The 23,567-nt window shown below is 38.5% G+C and overlaps 1 protein-coding gene across 13 annotated transcripts in view; it reads right to left on the bottom strand.

The window, feature by feature from the left end:
* LOC138742470 (inactive N-acetylated-alpha-linked acidic dipeptidase-like protein 2) overlaps window positions 1-23,567 on the bottom strand; it is a 658,708-nt gene that overhangs the window by 102,958 nt on the left and 532,183 nt on the right. For all 13 annotated transcript variants that reach the window (XM_069896945.1, XM_069896944.1, XM_069896943.1 and 10 more), the window contains one exon: window positions 2,569-2,712. In XM_069896945.1, coding sequence (XP_069753046.1) covers window positions 2,569-2,712 — 144 coding nt within the window. The remainder of the gene's footprint in view (window positions 1-2,568; window positions 2,713-23,567) is intronic.

Genomic DNA, 23,567 nt, shown 5'->3' with positions numbered 1-23,567 from the left:
CTGAGGCGGGTCAGAAGGAGGCAGACAAGGGCCTAGAAGGGTGAGCCTCTCTTTGTTTTAATGTGGGATCAATGGCCATCTTCATTACTCACAATCCCCCAGAATTACCATTTAATGGTAGTGCAAAAAAAACTATACTCGACATACACAACAAATAAAGAAATGTAAACAACTAACTGTGCAATAAAGAGAGGAAAAAAAAATCATAAAGTGTAAAAGTAAGAGTCCTTAAATGGGTCCTTGATTGAGTTTGTTGTTGAGGAGTCTGATGGTGGAGGGGTAGCAACTGTTCCTGAACTTGATAGTGTGAGTCTTGTGGCACCTATACCTCTTTCTTGATGGTACCAGTGAGAACAGAGTGTGTACTGGGTGCTGTGGATCCTTGATAATGGCTGCTGCTCCTCAATAGCAGCGTTCCCTGTAGATGTTCTCGATAGTGGGGAGGGTTTTGCCTGTGATATCCTGGGTATGTCCACTACCTTTTTGCAGGGCTTTCTGCTCAGGGGTATTGGTGTCACTATATCAGTGTGTAATGTAGCCGATCAGCACAATTTCCACCAAACATTTGCAAGGGTTCCCAATATCATACCAAACCTATGTAAACTCCTGAGGAAGTAGAGGCGCTGCCGTGCTTTTTTTCATGATGCCATTAGTGTGTTGGGTCCAGAATGATCCTATAAGATAGTGACTCCCAAGAACTTAAATTTCCTACCTGCCCTCTTCCAATCGCCAATTACAGTTTAACAGTCCAGATATATACACAAGCATAATAAGTAAGTAAACAAACTCACCAGTAGCATATTAACTTCCATCCGAGGCCTAAGCTAAGTTTTAGCAAATCCCCCCTGACCTTGCCTGCCACAGGCCTGGCTAACTCTGCTTTCCCTTGCTCCATGCCATGGCCAAGGTTGACCCCACCGCATGTCACTTGCCACCATGGGTTACCCTGCCACCCCTCACTCCCCGCCACAGGCCTGGCTACCCCCAAAGTAGGCTTTCTGCCCAACATTTATAGAAGCAAGTAGTCCAACTGTTGCATTTTTTTACTTCAGAATTCAGTGGCATGTGTGTTTATCCTCCATTTTAAGAAACCAATCTTCCCAAGAGCTATGAGTAGACTGTATTTTATCACCATTCAAAAATAATAGTTGAATCATACAAACGTTAGTTGGAATGCATAAGAGTCTATGGATTTGAATATGGCAAGAAAATGGAAGTCGGAGATTGGTGTCAATTGACAAGTTCTCAAGATTTCTGTTAATTATTTCCATGCAAGTTTATCTCCACAACACATTAGTGAACACAGTAAATTCAACAGTTAAACTTATCAGGCTGATTAACAGCTGGTGGTAACGTTGAAAACCATTAGCTACGAGTCTTTGCATCTCAGACTAATGCATCCACTCGGCTTTATCACCGACCTTGCTGAAAATGGAGAGTGCGAATAAGAGATTGAACTATTTTAATAATTTTAATTATAGGTCTGGAGTTAAGGTAGATTGAATATTTAAAAGAATTTTTTAATGTAGTTAATGCATTTTTAAAAAAAGAATTTAAAAAAATCTTTTCAGGTAGTCTTGCAAACAAAGCTATCTGAGACCTTTATAAAAGCGTATAACAGTGGCAAGCTGTCGAAGTCCATTGGGTATTCTCTGTTTCACAGGATACCTCTCAGCTATAGAAGCTCAGCTTGTTTTCCCTCTGCATCCAGATAATTTCCAGGCAAGCGCTGCAGGTAATGAGTCCATGCAGTAGGTTGGATCACATACAATCAAGCCCAATGTCATGATTAATGTTGTATTTGATTCAGTAATAGGAAGCTACAATCTCCAATGTGGATGTTACAAAGCTATTCATAGAATAATTGCACAAGGGAATGTGATTGAGATTATGGAAGCATAGCCACTCACAATTAGGTCAACACAACCTTAGATCTATTCTGCATCTATTAGCAAACTCAATTCAAATTCCTTCAATTTACAACTCATACAGTTATTAAAATGTTAAGCTTTAAGCTCTGTATTCTCACCATTACACTGCAGCTGGTTCCCTACCAAATAGTTGTATTCCGTGAACCTATAGAATATTACAGTACAGGCTCTTCAGCCCACAATACAGTACTGACCAATGTAAGCCTACTCCACAACAATTTCATCCTTCTCCACCTCAAGCCCATAGTCCTCTATTTGTTCTTGTATCTATGTGACTATCTAGGAGTCTTTTGAATGTCCCTATTGTACCAGTCCTCATCACCATCCTCGGCAATGCATTCCAGGCACCCACACACACTGTGTTAAAAAAAACTTTGACTGCTCCCCTAAACTTTTCTTCACTCACCATAAACAGATATCCTCTGGTATTTGCTATTATCACCCCGGGCTGGCTGTCGACCCGATCTATGGCCCACATAATCTTATATATGAGTAAGTCACCTCTCATACTTCGTCGCTCTAAAAAGTAGCCCTACTCTGTCAACCTTGCTTCATTATAAATTAAAATAATAAAATAATGAAAAACTTTGAAATGATATAAACTGACTTACAAAGAAAAGCACAAAAAGATAGTTACCGATGATACTGACTCTTGATATGCAAATTGAACAGTTGGCACACCGAGATGATTTATGAAGAAATCACTGTTTCCTTCCACCTGAATTGAGTTGACCTTTCTTCCTGAGCACTGTTCTTGACTTGTGCAATTTAAAGAAAATCTCTGCAAAACAAGAAAGAAGAAGGAACACAAGTTGGATTTGAATCCTAGAATCTGTCAAACAGGAGATGCAAGCAGAAATGATTCCAAACCAGTTGGAGGACAGCAAATTTAATGTTCATAATGCAAAGATAACAATCTTTTCTAAATCCCTACAAGACAGATCTTTCAAGACCACCTAGGTTTTCACTGAAGGAATTTTAAAATTAAAAAAAAAATTTTCACACTATGAACCATACTGACCAAAATACACACAAACATTTCCCTCTTGAATATACACAGTGTCATTTTCTCCCCTTTTCCCCCTCCCTTCCCTCCCTCCTTCACCCCCCCCTCCCCACCCACTCAACGTTCAACATATATGATACATTAAACCATTAAACAATGTCATCACACAATGAAAATAAACAAGAAATTTGTGTCTTCTACTTTTACATACTGGGTCAGTTCATTTCGTCTTCTTCTCCTTCTGTCATTTTAGGGGGTGGAGGTCCGCGGTAGGACTTCTCTATTGTGTTCCATGTACGGTTCCCAAATTTGTTTGAATACTGTGATGTTACTTCTTAAATTATATGTTATTTTTCCAAATGAAGGAATTGATAGCCATTTGATGACTATATTGATATATCATACAGGGCTAATAAGATGAAGAAAACTGCTGTCTGATCTGAAGGGAAATTTGCCATAAATTTTATCACTTTAAAAATACTCTCATCTGGCATGAAGAAACTAACAACTAATTTTAATCCAAAAGAAACACAGGAATGTAATACAAATTATTTTCATGCCCACCCACCCACAAATACATCTTGGTATACATATTGCTACACACACACACACGCACACGCGCTTGCGCACACACTCCTGCCTTTTGCTTAATGTGTAAAACAGAGCAATGCAAGAGAGAGACTGATCTTGACATCAAAGCCACATTTAATGTGCGTGACCACAAAAAATCCTTGTATAAACTGATATCAAGTGAAACCTCCAGACTAGTTAGAATCACACCTTGCATAAAGGAAGATCAGTGCAGTATTCGAAGGTCACTGTCCAGGCTAATACCCTAGGTCCACAAGCCAATGTCTAAGGAACAACCATCTGCCACTGTTTCATCAATGCCCTTCCAACCATTTTAAGGTCAGCACTGGGGATATTTACTGATGATTGCACAGTATTCAATTCCATTCACAACTTTTTATTAAAAGAAATAGCCATTTTATGCATGCCATAAAATATAGACAACTAATCCATTTAATGTGAAAATGTGTTGAAGGCAGGCTTAAGAAACTCCTGGATGGGCACATGGACTACAAAGGCATAGGTGATTCTGCCCTTTACTTTCAGTGGCATTATTATTGAGTCCTTATCATTAACCAAAACATAACTGGACTAGTCACATAATTCTGTGGGGACAAGATCTGATTAGGGGCAAGGCATCTTGCAGCGTGACTCACTTTCTGACGCCCTCAAGCTTTTCCACCATCTACAAGGCAAAGTTCAGGAGGAAGGTGGAATTATTCTCATTTGCTTGGATACATGCAGCTTCAACAAGTTTCAAGAAGCTCAATGTCATCCAGGATAAAGCATCCTGGTTGATCAGCACCTCACCTATACCCTACACATTGATGCCCTTCACAACTGGCACACATCTACAAAATGCACTTTATTTATGAAACCAGGCACTCTTAAAGCCTGTGACATCCATCACCAAGGACAACGGAGGCAGGCCTATGAGAATACTACCATCTTGAGTTTCCTCGCCAAATCACTTCATGTTTAACCAATCTTATAGAGCTTTTTGAGGAGGTTATCAGGAAATTTGATGAAGGATGTTGTCTCCATAGACTTTAGAAAGGCCTTTGGCAAGGTCCCACATGGGAGGTTAGTCAGAAAGGTTCAGATGCTCGATATTCATGGTGAAGTAGTAAACTGGATTCAACAATGGCCAGACTGGAGAAGCCAGAGAGTAGTGGTGGATGATTGTTACTCAGACTGGAGGCCTGTGATTAGTTATGTGATTCAGGGATCAGTGCTGGGAACATGTTGTTTGTCCTCTATATCAATGATCTGGATGACAATGTGATAAATTGGATCAGCAAGTTTGAAGATGACACTAATATTGGAGGTGTTGTGGCCAGTAAAGAAAGTTTTTGAAGCTTGCAGAGGGGTTTGGACCAGCTAGAAAAATTAGCTGGAAAATGGCTGATGGAATTTTATACAGAGAAATGTGGTGTTGAATTTTGGAAGAATAAACCAAGAAAGGACATACACAGTAAATGGGGTAAATAGGGCACTGAGGAGTGTGGTAGAACAGAAGAAGCTGAGAATAAGATACATAATTCTCTGAAAATGGCATCCCAGGTAGATAGGGTTGTAAAGAGAGCTTTTGGCATATTGGCCTTCATAAATCAAAGTACTGAATTCAGGAGTTGGGATGCGATGGTAAAGTTGTACAGGTAGCCTGCAACTTATGTGACTTACATTCATCCCCACGCATGACCGAATTTAAAAAATATAAATAAATAATAAAAAAAATAATAAATTTACGCAGTTTATGTTGTATTTGACAAACTATAACAGGGATACAGGGCCATAAGAGCCGAAGTTAGTGTACTTACTTTGTTAGTCAGCATCAGCAGGGTCCATAGGGTGGCCGTGGCCATCTTGATTCCTTTATGCACACATGAGTCTTCGGTTGGCTCATACATGGTGGGTCCGCGTATTGCAATTCAGTTGGTGCATGCTCAAGAGTTAAGGGCACAAATTCAATATCGTCAGGGCGCTTAACTTCCGTGCATGCTCCAATTGAATTCTAATATGCCAACCCATCATGCATGCACACAGGAATCAAGATGGCCGTGCCCAGCCTATGGACCCCAGGATGCCGACTAACACAGTTATTATGCATGTTTTGGCTCTTACATGCCCTGTATCCCTGCTATAGTTGCATGCTAGGATATGGAGTAAGTTGATGGGAATGAGGGGAGAATACGAAAGGATCAATGTAGTGGTGTGGATGGTTGATTGTGGACTTGGGAGGCCAAAGATTCTGTTTGCATGCTGCATGACTGTGATTCTGATCAATTAATTACGAATCCACAGTTTTCAACACATTTACATTATGAATTTTAAGTGATCTAATACTTTTAGTAATTTTGACATAATCATGTTCAAAATATTTTACACAATCTTGTCTTTTGTTTTTTTCAAATTGATCTCATCTTCATCCCAGAAGTAAATTTTGCAGGTTTAGGGCTCAATTTGAAATAACTACATGGACAGTAACACCAATGATAAAGATCCACTGGAGAGAATCTCCAGTTTATTTTCAATTCAAGATATATCCCAAGTATGACAACCACAAGAAAACAGTTTTAAAATCATCATATTCAATCCTGATTGCTCCTATTGTGTAGAACTTCCTGTTTTGTGGATTTCAAATAGGAATGCATTTATGATATCGGAGCGCAAGAAACATTGCAGTTGCTCTCACCCCCTTTTCTTCCATGAAGAATGAAAGTAGGGATCTCTGGTCCTCACCTTCTAACAAAGGAGATCTCTGTGATGGTCAATGCCTCCAAAATAATGTTATCACCAGACATATCTTCCTTTTCCTTTCTTTATTGGATTAGACCTTCTGGTGCATTGTGTTTCATTCTTCTTTTCCACCAATAACCATCCCACTGCTCGTGATATCATCCTATGCAACCACAGCAAATTCAGTATCTTTCCTCATACATCCTCACTTCCCAATCCACAGGGACCTAATTGCTCTTTCAAGATGATAGAGTGATTTACTTGAATTTTCACTAAGGTAAATTGATCTTGGTATTTGAAAATGGGGTCTCCTCTATATTAGAGAAACCAAACTTACATGGGATGAATGTTTTGGGGAGTGTATTGCAAGGATGAGCCAAAGCTTCCAGTTTTCTTATACTTGAATTTTCTGTCCCACTTTCATTAAGACCAGTCTTTGGCCTGTGCAGTTTCACTAAAGCGCAGCATAAATGTTAAGAGCAATCATCTTCTGATTTAGGCTAATTAATTCATAAATTATGCCTGGCTGGCTGGATATGTCAAGCATTTTCTGTTTCAATTACATAAAATGATGCTCGGAACTTTGAAATGCTACACTGGCTTTCCCATCACTAATGTTTTCAGAGATTTTATTTTACTAAGGAAATGCTGCTCCAAATAGCTTCAAAATCCAGCTCCAAACAATTATAGACAAACACTACCAGTGCATGTATTTCATTGCTCAATGGAACCAACACTTTTCAAATGTGTTCCAAAACAAATGTGTCAGACAGAATTTTGAAACATCTTTTTTCATGTACCAACACTGAAAGGAGCTTTGTTATATTAGCTCTCAAATGTTAGAGACGTATGCACTGCAAGTACAGAACCAATGACAGCATTTATTTCCATAGATGGATAGTCACATGTTGAAATAAAAAAAACATAGTGGTGAAAATTCACATTAGGTGGTCTGGTAGGTGCAGTAGTAGGAGGACCAAATCTGCACCCATCAAGTAACACCCATCTTTTACAAGTTAATGGGGCGGGGGAAGAGAAAGTCAGAGTTTTATCTCTGTTGCAGTTCCTTTGGGCATACATTGTCCCTATTTCTTCATGTTAATAAAATAATTTCAACAATAGACCATCCTCCAGGCCAATTAGATAGTTACATTGATAATCTGCTACCCTCTCAAATTTAAATGGCGCTGACAAGGTGGATTACAAGAAGAAAAGATTAAAAAATTTATGAAATTACTGTGTCCTGACTTGAAGACATTTGATGCAAAATCGTCTAACATTGGGATCCACTTTTGTTTGTGTTGTTTGCATGCACAATTATTTTGGGCGTAAGTGTTGCATCAGTCTGTACAAAATTTGATACCACTAGCTACAGTAAGAATAGGTATAACAGGTCTTGGAATTTTTGTGACTCCATCTAAAAAGACGATAAATTTCTGAGATTAGTTTCATTTTAATTGGTTTAGGAACGTTGAACTTAGCTTACGAATTGTGTCTGGTGACAAACCCATATCCCATTTTATAATTCACAAAGCCTTTGTTCTTTATTGAAGAAAGCTAAAATTTAGAGAATTTTTTGAAAATTGGGTATCTTGTCCACATGTAACGTAATGTATCTGGAAAATTATTTCCAGAACTATCTGGTCTGACCAAATAACTTTGTTTCTCTTCAAAAATGCTGCATGACCTGCTGAATACTTCTCGAAATTTCTGTTTTTCTGCAGTTTTCTTTTGGTTTGCACAATGGGATCCATGTCTGAAGATTTCAAAAAGCTTATGCCGTTCATCAATTCTTCTCTTTCTGATAAATTGAGACATTCCAAAACTCTAATTAATTAATTTTAATCTTGAGAATAAATTCCCATTGCCTGTCCTACATTTGTTATTTTCAAAGTCCGATATTATCCAAAACATTAGTGCAGGGCTTCCTCCTAAACCTTTTTGCTCGTGGAACCATTTTGGGGATCACTTGGAAATCACAGAACCCCCTAGTTACAAACTGGAAGCTGACCAGAAATAGAATGTTGTCAATTTCTAGTTTGGGCATGGTTGAGTCTTATTTAAATGAACTTATTTTTCTTAAACAGTAAACAATCCGAGGCAGTGCTTGCAAAATCCCATTTCTTCAGAATTTGATTATTTTGTTTCAACTGAATATTAACCAAGTTGCAAATACAAATATCACTGACCTCCCAGACTCCAAATGCCCACCATCACCGACCTTCCAGGAGCAGGTTTCCAACCCGTCCCCAGCCACCCAGAGGCCGAATATCCCATCACCTCTGATGCAGATATCCACCTTGGCCCTGGCTTCCCTCAGGTGGAGCTCCTGATGCCTCCAATGTGGGTTTGCATCCTGGTCCCTGCTGCACACAGGCCCGAGCTTCCAACACCTCCATTGCTAACCCCCATCCCCACTGACCAGGTGCTGGAGCCATCGTTGCCTCCGCTGGTGACCCCGACTGCAAACATACCACAGCCCCCTATTGGCGCAGGACCCGGTCCCGACCAACAACATTCTGGTGCCCACGCCAACTCCATCACTAGTTCCCACACCCACCTCAGCAAGGAAAGGGAGGGAGCAAGCGTGCAAGTGAGCGAGGGGGAGGCAGTTTAAATTTTAAAAATGTGGCTGCCTCATGCCAAAAGAAATCTGTGTCTCATTGGTTTAAGGTGGCATTTTGAGGCCTTGTGTCTGCACTGCTGATGTCAGGCCACAAGACACCAATTTTTTTGTTAGCGTCGAGGGAACTGTTTGGAAACACAGATAAAAGTAATTTAAATTTAAATTTAAATTAAATAAAAACAGTCATTACAAGTTTTAGTTCTTACTACTCATCTACTCGTTTCTTCCGCGGAACCCCTGCACCTTTCCGCGGAACCCAGTACGTGAGACACTGTATTAGAGAATTAGAATCATTAGAAACACAAAAAAGTTTTCACCAATGGGATGACACTTGTCATTTCCTCTTGTCTCTCTGAACATCTAATCAATGACGTAGCCCTACTTCTCGTGTCACCTTGCTAAATTTAACATTCCTAAAGCGATTAAAATGATACTGTCATTTCAGAAAACGATTGCCTTTTTAGACATATAAATCTTGAAATCCAGTATATTGTGGTATTGACTAAAGGATAATTCGTTATTGAGCATACCTCTGCAGAGCAAGGGAAGACACTAGCTCTCTCACAGATACGTGCCTGACTGGCTTCAAAATCATATTTAAAAAAGATAAATGACTGTGAATTAAATGATGCTAATTTTCTTAATCATAATTGCACAGTAAGAGCCTCTTAATTAATAAGTAATCACAAAGCAAATATTCAAACATTTTCAGAAAGCTTGTACTGATTACCTTCATTGGTCGACAACCCTAGAGGTGGATCTAGATCACTTGGTGACCGCCTTTGCTCTGGCCATTGCAACACTCTGACCTTCCTGTGGCCAGCCACTTCAATTCCAAAAAAGCATTGCCACACTGACACATCTGTCCTTGACCTTATATCATGCCAGTTTGAGGCCACCCATAAATTGGATGAACAACACCTTGTATTCCATCTCAACAGCCTCTGGGCAGATGGCATCAATATCGACCTCCAATTTCCAATAAACCCCTCTCCTCATCTGCTTGCTTTGCTGAATCCCCTTAACACCCTTCCTTTAGCTCCACAACCCCTTCCTTCCTCTTTCCTATCTTTCTCCTCCATCACCTCTCAGCTACTTTCTCTTCTTCCCCCTCTGGCTTTCGACAACCTGAAGAGCGGATGAGGCTCAAAATGTCGACTGCCGATTGCTTTCCCTACTGACTTTCTCTAATACTTCTATGTGCTGCACTAACCCCAGCATCTTCAGACTTGCATACTCTGCCAAATGTTGCATGGCGCAGAAAGGCCTCAATTGCTGAATTCATAATCTAGTTTATATGGAATTGCAATATCGGAATATAATTTTCATCTTTACCCTCCAAAAGATCATCAAGATTTTTAAAAATAAACAGAAATTCTTGAAGATGGGGTGACCAGTATTCTTAGTAACATATAAACGACAACACAATTAAGTGGTGTTCCTTAGATGCTTTAAAATATGATATCCTCTTAAACCTTGTGAAGGATTAAGAGGTGAATACTTGACACGCTTAAAGTGATGAAGGGAATTGATAGGATAAAGAAGGAAAAATTATTTCCTCTGAAAGTGAGTCCAGAAAACAGACCATTTACTTAAGTTTGGGTATTCAGAGAAAACACTTCTTTGTTCAGATGTGGAACTCTTTCCTGCCAGACTAGCAATTGGCTTAGATTACAAGTAAAAATTAAAATTGAATGACAAAGCTCAATTAGCAAAGGTAAAAAGAATACAAAGCAGGCAGGTAAATGTAGTTAAGATACAGATTAAGCATAATCAAATATAAGAGAAGATCAGAAGGGGAAACCAGCTCCACAAACTAAAGCCCCAGATAATGTTTTAAAAAAAGGGTTTCTCCAACTTGGATAGGAACAACCAAGCTAGTTATTTAAAAGCATAACATATTGTTTTCTTTCCATGTATGTAATTTATTAGAATATATATTGGCTGTTGTTATAAAATGTTATAATCATAATTCTTTACATTTTCTTGCCAGGCATACATCTGCCAGATTCCTAAGGCATTGGTGGGGGTGGGGGTGGGGGGGGGGGGGATACTTTTGAGTTCAAATGGTGAAAGGTTCACATTTTTTACAAGACATATTTCATATGGTTCTGCATTCTTTTTCACTTAAGCTGTTGTATGTCAAGACTCATTTCAAGCAATAAATTACTGTCTCCCAATCAGGCAGCTAGTCTGCAGTGCAACTCAGACAGGAAAGCAAATGGCAGGAAAAATACAAACAAGTGAAAAGAGCAGGAAACAATAAACCCCCCCAGTGAATAAATAGTCAAGAGCCACAAAACAACAATCTAATCAATCATTTATTTTATTTATTTCTTTCAGGACAAATGCAATTAAAACATTTAGTTCTGAAAACATCTCGTGTTAATTAGCTGCCAGTATCCATTTAACTTAAGGATATCTCTAATGACCTAATTCTTTTGAACTCATTCTACCTGGCAGGACCTCTGCTCGTTTTCCACAGCTTTATAACTTTGCTGAAATTGCATGACATTTCTTGGGTTGTAATCTCATTTTACTTTAAGATTGTAACAAGTATAAGCCTGCAAAACTTTAAACTCATGATAATCTATTTTCATTGGAGCATAGAAAGAAAATTAGAATTTATCGAAATCAATTTTAAAAATAAAAAGAAAGTTCATTGGTAAGTTTTGTTTATTTTTGCATTTTCCACATCAGGCTGCATAAATTCTTGATTGAATTCTTCCCCTTTAGATAAGATAAGTGAAGTGAAGTGCAAAATGAAAATGCTTGCAGCCAAATAAAATAAAAAATTTGAAGAGAATATCTACAGCAAGACCAAAACTTCATTGCTTCTTTTATTAAGCACATGAATTTATTCAAACTTTATCTAAACTTCTGATTTAATTTCTGAGGAATGAATGAAACAACAGACAAGACGACATCAATCATTAAAATTGTGTCAGTTTTGGTGTGGCCCTGTCTCCATGTTTTTGAATGTTTACTTTCAGCAATGTCCATCACAGATCAATAAGCCAGTCTTGTCTGTTGTCCCAGGAGCACTTTCAGAGCTGTCAAACCTCTGCGCAAAGCTGCTTTACCCAAGCATTGTCAGAGCTATTGGAAAGAATTTAAACTAATTTATAAGATCAAACAGATTACTTTTTAAAATTCCATTTCAGTTAATAGAATAATGTTGGCTCATTTTAAATCCTGCATTCTACTTTATTCTATTAATTTCCCACCAGATGGTGAGTTAAAATTGGCCCATTGTATCCTTGAGTAATATTGCATTGAAGAGTTGTGATTTGATTCCCTATTGATCTAATCATTGAAGTCCAGCACTTTGTATTAGCCTCTGAATTGTTCAGTTAGATTATTATTATGTAAGATACTTGTATGAATAATTGCACTAGCCATGTAGGGCACCAAGTGGAATGCAAATCAGCCTTCTCACACAGTGTGAAGACAGAAAGATTGATCTAGATCAAAGATCGGTCTGACAAATATGAATTGATGTTTAAGGTAATTATCCTGGAGAGGGCTGAGAGGTGAGAAGAAAGCTCATTTAGCCATCTTATTATTTTAAAACAAAATTCACTGTTTAAAAGAACACAGCAGATAATTGTGGAGATGCCTTTATACAACAGTCAGTTGAGTGAGATATATACTCCAATATTGTCAATCCAAGGAATTCCTGCGGAGTGTATCGGTTAACATTTTATACAAGTTGTTGATTTACATTTAAGAATGTACCTGCTGAGATTTCCTTCATTCTATCATAAAAATCAATAGGGACAAGCTTAAAAACATACGAGCTTCAGAAAGGACCTGATATACATGGAAAATGGAACAAAATTCATTGGCAAGTTATTGTCCTCCCAAAGATTTTTCCAACACTTTTAGGATATGAGAGTGTGTCTCCTTAGTCGCATCACAATGTCTGCCGACTTTCGTGTTTTACTCCTAATCGTGGGACTTGAATGCTTGAGTTGTAGGGATAGGCTGGATATGCTGGGTTTTCATTCCTTTTAGTATAGTAGTGGCTTTATAGAGGTATATAAAATCTAGAGGGAATTGGAAAAAGTAAATCCCCACATTCTTTCCCAGAATTGATGATTCTGGAACTAGGAAGGATAGATGAATTTTGACTTTAGACATACAGCATGGCAACAGGCCCTTCCGGCCCATGAGACTGTTAAAGTGCTTGTATGAAAACAAGCATGAATACAGCTGCACCAACAGATTTGTAATTAGTTTGCAAAGCATGCAAACTCCTTTACAGCAAGAAGCACTGTCATGAGCAGCTAGTCTCACCCCCAAGAGAGTCTGCTTACAAGACATGTGATGGGTATGGAGAGCTCTGGACTAGGTGCAGGAAAGTGGCACTAGGCAGAAGAAAGGTTTGGCATAGACTAGAAGAACTGAAGGGCCTATTCTGTAATGCTCTATGGCTTCAGATTCTATGACTGAAAGCAGGAGGCTTCAGCTGGGATCTGCCATTGTTTCAAGTAAAGTCATGTTTAAATGTTAATTGATTGGTTTAATATTATTCTCTATTAGAGTTTTCTCTATGTACATTTACTACCTGCAAGGAAAGACCATGTATTTGATTTGTAACTGCAGTGTGCTCTCTATTCCTTTTGTCTTTTGCATGTTTTCAACACACGATATAGTTCATACTATTTTCCTCTTATCAGTCCCAACACCTTTACCTCCTGTTGAATGCTACATTATCCTGATTTTTTCCTCATCCAACTGTGGCTAAAAATATGATCCATTATACATTAATGATGCCTGTTTCCAAGTTTATTTACCAACCACTTTCGAGTTTGAGTATCAATAGGCTGCCTGACAACAAGAAACCATGGATGAGTTGAGTCGTCAAATTTATTATCACCTGATTGCACAATTACAACCCAACAAAACAGCATTCTCCAGTCCTCGGTGTAAAACATGCAGACACACAACCAGATGTAACATACATTCAGACAAGAATACATATCCAGGACAAGTATTCATATATACAAATAAATAAATATATTAATATTGTTGTGTGAATATGAGATTCTCGATCAGCATTCTCACTGACCTTGGGAAGAACGGTTCCTCAGCCTGGTGGTGCTGGCTCTGATACTCCTATCCCTTTCCCAACAGGAGCAGTTCAAAGATGCTGTGTGCAGGATGGAAGGGATCCTCAATGATTTTGCATGCCCTCTTCAGACAATGATCATGTCAATGGGGGGGGGGGGGGGAAGAGAGACTTCAGAGATGCCCTCTGCCACTCTTATGGTCCTGTGGATTGATCTCCGATTCATTTCACTGCAGCAACCGTACCACATTGTGGTGTAGCCGGCCAAGACACTCTCGATAAAGCTCCTGTAGAAGGTTGACAGGATGGTGGCTGGTAGCCTTGCCCATCTCAGTCTGCTAAGGAATTGCAGTCACTGTTGCACCTTCCTGACAAATGAGGAGATGTGTGTCCATGATAGGTCACTAGTTAAGTGGACTCCAACTCGAACAGAATGTGGTGTTTCCATTAGGAAGTCCAGAATCCATTTACAGAGAGGGGTGTTGAGTCTCAGTAAGGACAGCTTCTCTACCAGCTTCCGGGGTAGGATCGTATTAAATGCCAAGCTGAAGTCGATGACAGCAGCCCGTCGGGTGAGGCGTTGATCTCCAGGTTGGTCAGAATGGAGTGAAGGGACAAGGTTATAGCATCGTCAGTGGAATGGTCTCTTCCATAGGCAAATTGAAAAGGGTCCAGCATCTCTGGGAGGTGTGCTTTGATGCATTCCATCACCAGATGCTTGAGGCATTTTATAACAATCCCTAAACTTGTAATTTCATCGTGCATTGCAAGTTTATATTGCAATAAGCAAGTGAAAGAAAGTGCAGAACTGATTACAAAATATTATTGGAACTTCCTTGCATAGTCCATGGAATGTGAATCTGAAGTCAAGTTATCCATGTGTGCCTACACACAGAAGTTGCTACCAGGTAGCAGTGATGTCAGTGTTGCCCAGTGAAGATTCAGAACAAGCAAGGTGTCAACCCTCTCTGCCAAAATATTCAATCATGAATCAGAGAATTGCCTTGTCAGGATGTTATGCTGCCAAATTTAGCTGCACACCTTTAAGTTTATACACATTCATTCACTGCAACTGTGTTAACATTCTAGGATCCAAAGATTCAAAGGTTCCTCTAGTTGTCATGTCATAAAACATTAAAAATGTCAAATACATGGTATACTTTAACTTTTGCCTGCCGTAATGCGAAGAATCACCATGAGCACTGCCTGGCGCCATTCACAAAAGGAAAAGCAAGGGAAAGTCCTTTCATAAAAACTGAGTGCCCGTGGATTCGTGGCACAGACTTCAGATCAAACCATCAGCAACCCGAGCTCCAGAGTGAAACCTCTGATACGATCAGGAATCCCTCAGCATCCAAGGTCCTTTGAGAGCCCTTCCTGCCTTTAGCAGCTATCGAGTCCCGGTTCCAATACCCGGTTCCCATGAGCTAGTCTCCAGCAGCCTGTGTGGGTCCTTCGACTACTAGTCCCCAGCAGCCCATAGTCTGTGTTGATTCTTCCGATCCAGAGCCCCTCACTGGACCACTCTCGTGGTGTCTGTCCAATAGTATTGTCTCCTATGCATCTCCTTCTCAATGGAGTGTGCTCTCCCTGTTTTTCATGTCCTGTGCCAGTCTGCTGTCTTCAACCTCCCGTGGTACATTGCCCAACAGAGGTGCTGTTATCTTGGGGACAGACCCTCAGGTTGCAGGAACTTAAAACATAGTTGGCTTCTTTAACAGGCTGCTTTAAACCCTGTACGGAGCTGTTGGCATTGGGACTAGGCAAGAGGACTCTGTAGACCAGCAAGATGTCTCTGCTCCCTGCTCTCCTGGGTCCGCACCTGAGGCAGTGCTGCCATTACAGCATCTCTGGCAGCGCTGGATTTGATTTACACAGACAACTTCTTGAAAGTCATGGATAAACAATAAAGGAGCTCCCATGCCCTGAAAAGAAACTGAACAAGGTCCACAGTCCATTTTCTTTTAGGTTATGTTTCCTTATAATTTCTTGTCCTTTATTTTTTATAGTACTAGATAATATTAGGCCTCTTGATTCCTTTTCCCTCCTCCTCTCTTTATGTTTCCAAGATTCTGTCTTATTTCAGCTTCCTGCTCCTTTGCTTCCTTTTACTTGTTGAGCAATTTTGCAACATCTTTTGCATTCCTGAAAACTGCTGTCCTTGCCGACACCAGCTGCAGGTCAAACAGTGACCTTTTTTTATTTCTTTTGATCTCTCCTCTCTATCTTTCAATCCCATCAGACTTGTTCACTCGCAGGTATTCTGTACCCCTCCAAACTCTTTTGAGTGTTTCTTGCTTTAATTTCTCCATTCTTGGGAGTCCTGCTTTCAGGCATCAACATTCTAAGAGCTCTGAACGCTGCTTCTAAGACCTCTTTGTCTCTTTACTTTTACCATCTTTAAAAAACTCCATAAACATTTTTTAATTTGGCTCAGTGTCAATTTTTTTTTTGTGCTAATACTCTTGTGTAGTGTTCAGGATGCTCATACTAGATTAATTACCATAAGTGTAAACTGTCATTTTAATTCCAGTTCTCTGTAAAACTCCTCTTTAGAGTCTTTACACTTGTTGATTCAATACACTTTCCAAATTTCACTTATGCACTCCTTTTCCAACTTTTTTTTTAGTTTACTGTCCTTGACAGAATGGATAAAGTAAATATAAAGAACCAGGATTCCCAATACATGTCCTAAAATTAGTAAATTGACATATTTGTACCATAATGGACAAGACCCATCTATTTTCCAAAATGCAGGTGCTTTAACTGGAAACCACATTAGAAATGCTGGAAGTACTCGGCCAGTTAAGCAGCATCTGTGGAAAAATAAACCAGTCAGATCAGTGACCTTTCCTGAAGAGTGGGGAAAGTGTGGAGTTTTCAAAGCAGAGTTGGTCAAGGAGTATGATGTACGACAATACCCTGTATTAAGATGGGTTAAGACGTGTTAGCTGATAAAGAGCAGGAGTACAGACTGCTTTAAATATACAGGATGGAAGTGAGTCCTTTGGCCCTCTGGGTCTGCACCGACCAAGAACTTCCCATTTACACTAATCCTATCCTGATCCCATTTGTTTTCTATCCACAATATCATCAATTTCCCTCAAATTCTACCACTCGTCTATACGCTAGTGGCAACCATACCGTTTTGATAATGTGGGTTGGAACTTAAGCACCCAGAGGTAACCCATGTGGTCAAAAAGAAAGCATGTAAACTCTAAGCAGCCAGCACTTGAGGTTAGGATTGACCCTCCTTCTCTAGTACGTGATGCAGTGGCTCTACTAGCTGCACCGCTGTTCTGAAATAGGGTGAGAAAAGCATTATCATGGGAAATGTTATTCTGTTTTTTGATCATGGACAATTATAAGTAACAATACAAAGACTCAATAAAATGAAATGTTCTATTAATTCCTTGAACAGGAACTGAACTGAGTTTTGCTGAAGAACACAAAGACAGCACGTATGACTGGAGGTAGGTATACAGGTTGGCGCAACTCTTTTACAGTGCCAGTGGCCCTGGTTCGCATCCAGTGCTGTCTATGAGGTTCTCAATGTGACCTGCGTTAGTTTTTCTCTGGGTTTACTCCCATCCACTAAAATGTTGGTTGGTTAATTGAGTATATTTAGGCAGCATGAGTTTCATAGGTCGGAAGGACCTGTATTAAAAAAATGTTTTGTTTTGTGTGCTTCCTTTTATGACAAAATGTTTATAATTTTGCTTCTCTTGTAACATAGAAGATCTTCCCTTGGCTCACTTGAGTGTGCCAGACAGTTACTAAAGAATAGACAAACTGCCGCTCTCACGATTTCTGAGCCTTTCTTCCAGATTTCTGTGACAGCTCAGTAGGTTTAGGCAGTGAAAGGCTTCAGGTATAAAGATAGAGACCTCCTAGGCCTAATCTACAGAGGTAGCTGAATTAAGCTTAGGTGTTGCAGGAGTTTTACAATTGGTGTTGGGGGTCCTCAAGTAGGGTTCATGGAACGATGGCCACCTTCTGACCTTTGCTGAAAATGAACCCAAGGAGAGGATTTTACTTGCTTCTAGTGCCTGACAAAAGGCAAAGGAGGAAAAACCCAACACCAACCCCAACCAACCAATTTTCCCCTGCAACCGCTGCAACCGTATCTGCCTGTCCCGCATCGGACTTGTCAGCCACAAACGAGCCTGCAGCTGACGTGGACATTTACCCCCTCCATAAATCTTCGTCCGCGAAGCCAAGCCAAAGAGAGAAAAGAAGAGTCCCTCACATGGTTGGGTAGCTTGTTAAATTCATTGAATTAATAATGACTACTTAGGAGATGCACCACGTCATTTTGTGGTGAACAATGGGAAGCTAAATCTTCAGGAGCGATGTGGAGAGGAACTGAGAAAACGACTACATTCTTAGTAAAGCTGCTGAGATTTATTAAAGCCAAGTTTAGGCTTAATCCACTTACTGATGAAATTTTAGATTTCCTACTTGATGGTTATTATTTTCATGGGCTAATTTATTTTTCAGCTTAAAATTTTTTTTGAAGTATCTTAAAGGTCAAGTTCTTTTCACATATCAATTAATTTTGCAAAGCATACTGTAAAACAAACCTCTTTGATAAAAAGGAATGACTTCCACAAAGCCCACACAGCCAATGGAGCACAGTCTGCAATATCAGAGCAACTGGGAGAAGACCTGCCCTTTATACTCATGTCACCTTTTGCATCTCTTGGCCGTGAAGGATATTATCCACACAGAAAAAAATGGTTGATGCTTACGTGACATCATGACTTTGCTCTAACCTTGACTTAAGGTTAAGATTGAAAGGTTTTTTTCTACTTCAGTTCAAGTAAATACGTTCAAAGGTAGTCAAGTCAATCAAAGTCCCATGAAACATACTTTGGTATTTATACTTCCACAGCCAAATTAATTCCCAAAATGTATTTCAGGTAAGCAAGTATTTTGATAATTGCTAATAGATTAATAGCTTGTACTTCTGTTCTACTTGCACCAAGTGAAAACTGTTGAACACAGAAAATCTAATATTTGGTAAACTATTTCCTCCTATTATTTTTTCCAATATTTTAATTGTAAAATTGACAGAATTATATTTCAAGATATCATTGATCCAATTAAAATACACCTGCAGTTAACTTGTAGCATGAAAAATTCATCTCCATATAACTCCTAAATTTTTAATGTACCTAAGTGAATCGTTACCATCACAGACAGGACATTTCAATAGTCAGGGTGAGGAGGAGTGGAGGGAGGGCTGTTCATGCTGATAGATTTGGCAAGGTACAAGAGGACTATTATGTAAGCTTGGAACACAGTACTGGAAAGATTATGGTTTGAAATTGTGGTTGTAGGAATCCTATCTGTTGGCTAGGTCCATCAGTGGATTGACATCATTGCTGCTGACTAGGGATTAAGGGGATGTGGGATAGTAAAAAAGAAGACATTGGTGTTCATTTAGAACTGTGGCTTTTGGGTAAATCACCTTGTGAGACAACCTGCTGTAGGTTTGATGGCTGTGAGAATATTGGTCATTCTGGAAAGCTGGAGATGGTACACCGGTGGCCAAAAAGAACTGATAGGACAACGGAGCCATGGACGCATCTGCCTTAAATGGGATATACCCAAATCAGATTTCACATGCTACTATGGCATGTGCCATATCATCCATGCCTTAGAATCAAACTTGGAAAAGAAAATTGTGGTCCAACACTTGAAATCCCCATTTTGCTATCATGTTTCATAATTCAATTGTGAATTATTCATAGTCCTCTGTCATTCACCACCACTATGTGGACCAAATGCAAAAATTGCAGATGTGCAAAGGTTAAATAGAAGGAGAAAATGCTGCCCTCAATAGACCAGGCAGCATCTAGGGGGCGAGAAAAACAAGCTTTAATTGTAGGTCACTGATCCTTTATTGTACTCAAATGTTAACTCTGTCCATAAATGATGTCTCATTTGCTGATTCTATCCAGAATTTTCTTTTTTCTATTTTTAGAGTGTTTGTTGCATTTCTCTCATTCATTGTACTTATGAATTTTGATTGTGCATCTCAAAACATACATAAAAATATCATTTGATTCAAAAGGTCTAAGCATCAGAAACTAGGTGTTAAAGGGTGAAATTTGTAAATGAATAACACTGTAGTGAGTAATATGGTTGTCTTTCTTGGATACACAACCATCTGTCATTTACTGCTGCATCTGTTTCATTGACATTGGCATCCTTTGGCAGCCATCTCGATACACGTTGTCATTGAAATAGGTGATTTAGACAAAAAGGCTGCGCGTAACATGCTGAAGATTCGAAATCATTTTGATTTTGATTGTAATGGTAAGGAAACCTACTGTTCGCTGCTACTTAACGAATTGCTTTGTGATTATTGATTTAAAATATTGATTCTTTTGTCTAATTACCAACAGTATTCTGGTGATTTCTGAAAGCCTAAAAAAAATCAAAATTTAACAATGTTACAATGGCAGATTTACAATGCCTGTCTCTGACAAATGTTAACCCTCAAAATGTGCAGTTACAAAATTAATTTAAACCAGTGTAGAGGTAATAAGGAGAAGAATAAACAAACTTGTTCACTATCACTAACACGGACACTGTATAGGATATTTACAGTAATTGCAGGTTTCATCTTGTGTTTCAATTTGAAACTTAAATTTTTATTAAGAATAGGAGTTATTCATATCAATGAGGCAATGAATATGGATCTGAAAACACAAAGAGAAATATTCTTGATGATTTTTGGTATTAAAGGTGATTCTAGTATTTTACAAGAATTGGTTTGAAACATGGTAAAAGGATAATAGATTAGCAAGGGAACTTTCCAGAGCAACTAGTTTTATACAAGTTAAAGAAGTGAGTATAATATATTTACATTTTATTACACGAGTGCCTTCAACAACAGAATGTAAAATTAAAGATTATTCAAGCAGAATTTGTAATTACCGACCAACAATATCAACACAGAAATATTTTACACAGTAGTACATAAGCCTGACATTTCATTGTAATTTTATATTCAAGTGAAATAAAGGAACAAATCAGTTGTTGGATTTATTCTTTGAGTGTGCAGATGGTGCTAAACTTTTCACAATGGAAACCTCCCTATTAGGGGATATAATTACAATATGGAATAAAATTAATGGTCAAATTGGGGATGGGGTGGGTGGGGGGGTCTTTCACCTAAAACACCCCTGGCTCAAAATATGATCATTCTATTAACGGTTAATAATATGATCCCAGACTCTTGGTTCCAGAGAGGAACAATTTATGATATTTGAGCAAATTAGGAATAAATATGGAGTTTTAAATACATCTTTTTTTCTGCTACCATCAGTTAAGATCTTATTTAAGGGACAAATTAGGTCCAGCACTAAATTTACCTCAGAGTAGCGAAATAGAAACTCTGGTTCGAAAGGGGTGCACAAAAACATTTATTTCAAAAATGTATTCCTTACTTCAGGTAGGAACTTCTAAATAAGGGCTTGATAAATCAAGACAAAGGTGGGGTGCAGATTTGGGTATAGAAATTGATCCATTTTGCTGGTCTTACATGTTGGGACAGCATGATTAACATGATTATGCAAGGTATCAGCTGGTGCAATATAGCTTCTTGCATCAGCTATACCTTATTCCACAAAAATTACATAAATTGAAATCAAACCCATTTTTTTGATGTGGTTAAGAAATAGGTACTTTCTTGCATTCAACCTGGTCATGTCTAAAAGTGAGGCCTTTCTGGGAAGATTTGGGTAATCTTTTGGAAAATGTTACTGGAATTTGATACCCTCAGGAACCTGAATTATTTTTTTGGGGGAATTTAGTAGACACAAGTCATAAAATAAGGCTGTTGAAATATCAATTAAAATTCATTAAGCTTGTTTTAGTGGTGGCCAGGATATGCAGAGCAGTTACTTGAAAATCTGATTCCCAACTAGCTTCCTGCTGGAAGATAGAAATGCATCATTGTATTCCCTTGGAGAAAAACACCTATAACCTCAGAAACAGGTATGATGTATTTTCAAGAATATGGAATTCACACCTAAGGTACATCAGAGTAAATCTTTAACAATTTCACTCTCCTGTCTCTTCTCTCTGGTTCTTGCTGGAATGAGGACCCTAGATAAGTCAGGTTATTTGTCTCTTGATGGGAGTGGGGTTTATCCTAGGTGAAGCCAATCTTTTCTTTTTCTTATTCTTTTTCTTTTCTTCTTTCTATCTCTTGGGGGTGGGAGGGTTCCCCTTATTTTGTTCTCCTTTCTCTCTATTACCTTTCTATTATTTTTTTTTCTCCCTTTGGTTCAACATAGACATTGAATTTGCATATTTGTCGTATAATTGTAACTTTTCTTTCTTTATAATAATTGAATCACAGGTTGACTTCTTATTTCTCACTTTCGTTGATATCAACATGTGTTTCGACATTTGTATTATTTTGTTAATATTATGGATTTTGATGTTTTTCTTTTTGATTATTCTTCGTTTTGACTGCATGTTGATTGAAAATTCTCAAAATAAAATATTAAAACAAAACTTTCACAATGACTGAACTGAGAAAAATAGCACACACGCATGATTTAAAATGAATACATTAACTTTCAGCCATATTAATAAAACTATACTAGGTTACCAAATTGAGCTGTTTTATCACAAAGTAAAATCTTTAAACAAGCATGAAGATTTTTAATGGATGAGGGTCAAAATAAGTAATTTGTTTCCATGATGCTAGCTGATTGCGCCTGTCATGGAAGATTTTAATTTTGTGATTAAGCAAGTTAATTTGAACTAAAGTTCGCCTGTAATATTACTTTGAAAATCAGTACAGTTTCACGTTGAACTTGCACCATAAATTGCTGATTATTTCCGAACCTGAAGTGCTGTTGTGTGAACTTCAAAATAAACCACGATTTTCATGATTGGAAATCCTAATTTAATTTTGGATAAATTATGAATCAGATGCAGCTTTCATTTTTAAAAAGATTTTGGTCAATTTTCCCCAGTACTTTTACTTTATTGTGACTGGTAATACACATCGAAATATAGTTTAATGGAAACATTTTTTTATACCTCTTCCAGGTAATTAACCATGAATGAGTGAGAAGCCTGATCTGCCTGTCCTGTTACAGGTTCTAGGATGAAAAGAGATCTCCTTTTCATATGAGCCTAGGCAAATTGATTAGGAGTGGGGCAAGCATTTTACGTAGCCAACCTTCATCACTGGAGTCCTTCCACTTGTGCTTGTGGATTATCATTCACACATTCTAAGGAATTACCTGCTCTCCTATCCCTCTCAGCAGTCATGCCATTCCCCTTTTTTCATGATGGTTGTTATTTTTTAAATTTTGTTTTGATTGGGCCATGAAGGAAGATTTAGTTAAGGTGAATAACATCATAGAATCCATATGGTTTGGATAGGAAGGAAGCATTTCCCGCAGCAGAAAGATTTATAACAAGCTGACATACATTTAAGTTAATTGGTAAAAGGCTAAGAGGGATGTAAAAAAATCTGAGAGCTGGGAGAGGTCCAAAATTTACTAACTGAAATGGTGATGGCAGAAATCTTCATTGCACTTAATTAGTACTGGAAGAGCACTTGATCCACTCTAACCTACAAGGCTT

The sequence above is a fragment of the Narcine bancroftii genome, chromosome 9 (assembly GCF_036971445.1).
Source record: "Narcine bancroftii isolate sNarBan1 chromosome 9, sNarBan1.hap1, whole genome shotgun sequence".
Taxonomy (NCBI): domain Eukaryota; kingdom Metazoa; phylum Chordata; class Chondrichthyes; order Torpediniformes; family Narcinidae; genus Narcine; species Narcine bancroftii.
Note: the sequence above shows the minus strand (reverse complement) of the source record. Positions and strands in the feature narration are given on the sequence as shown.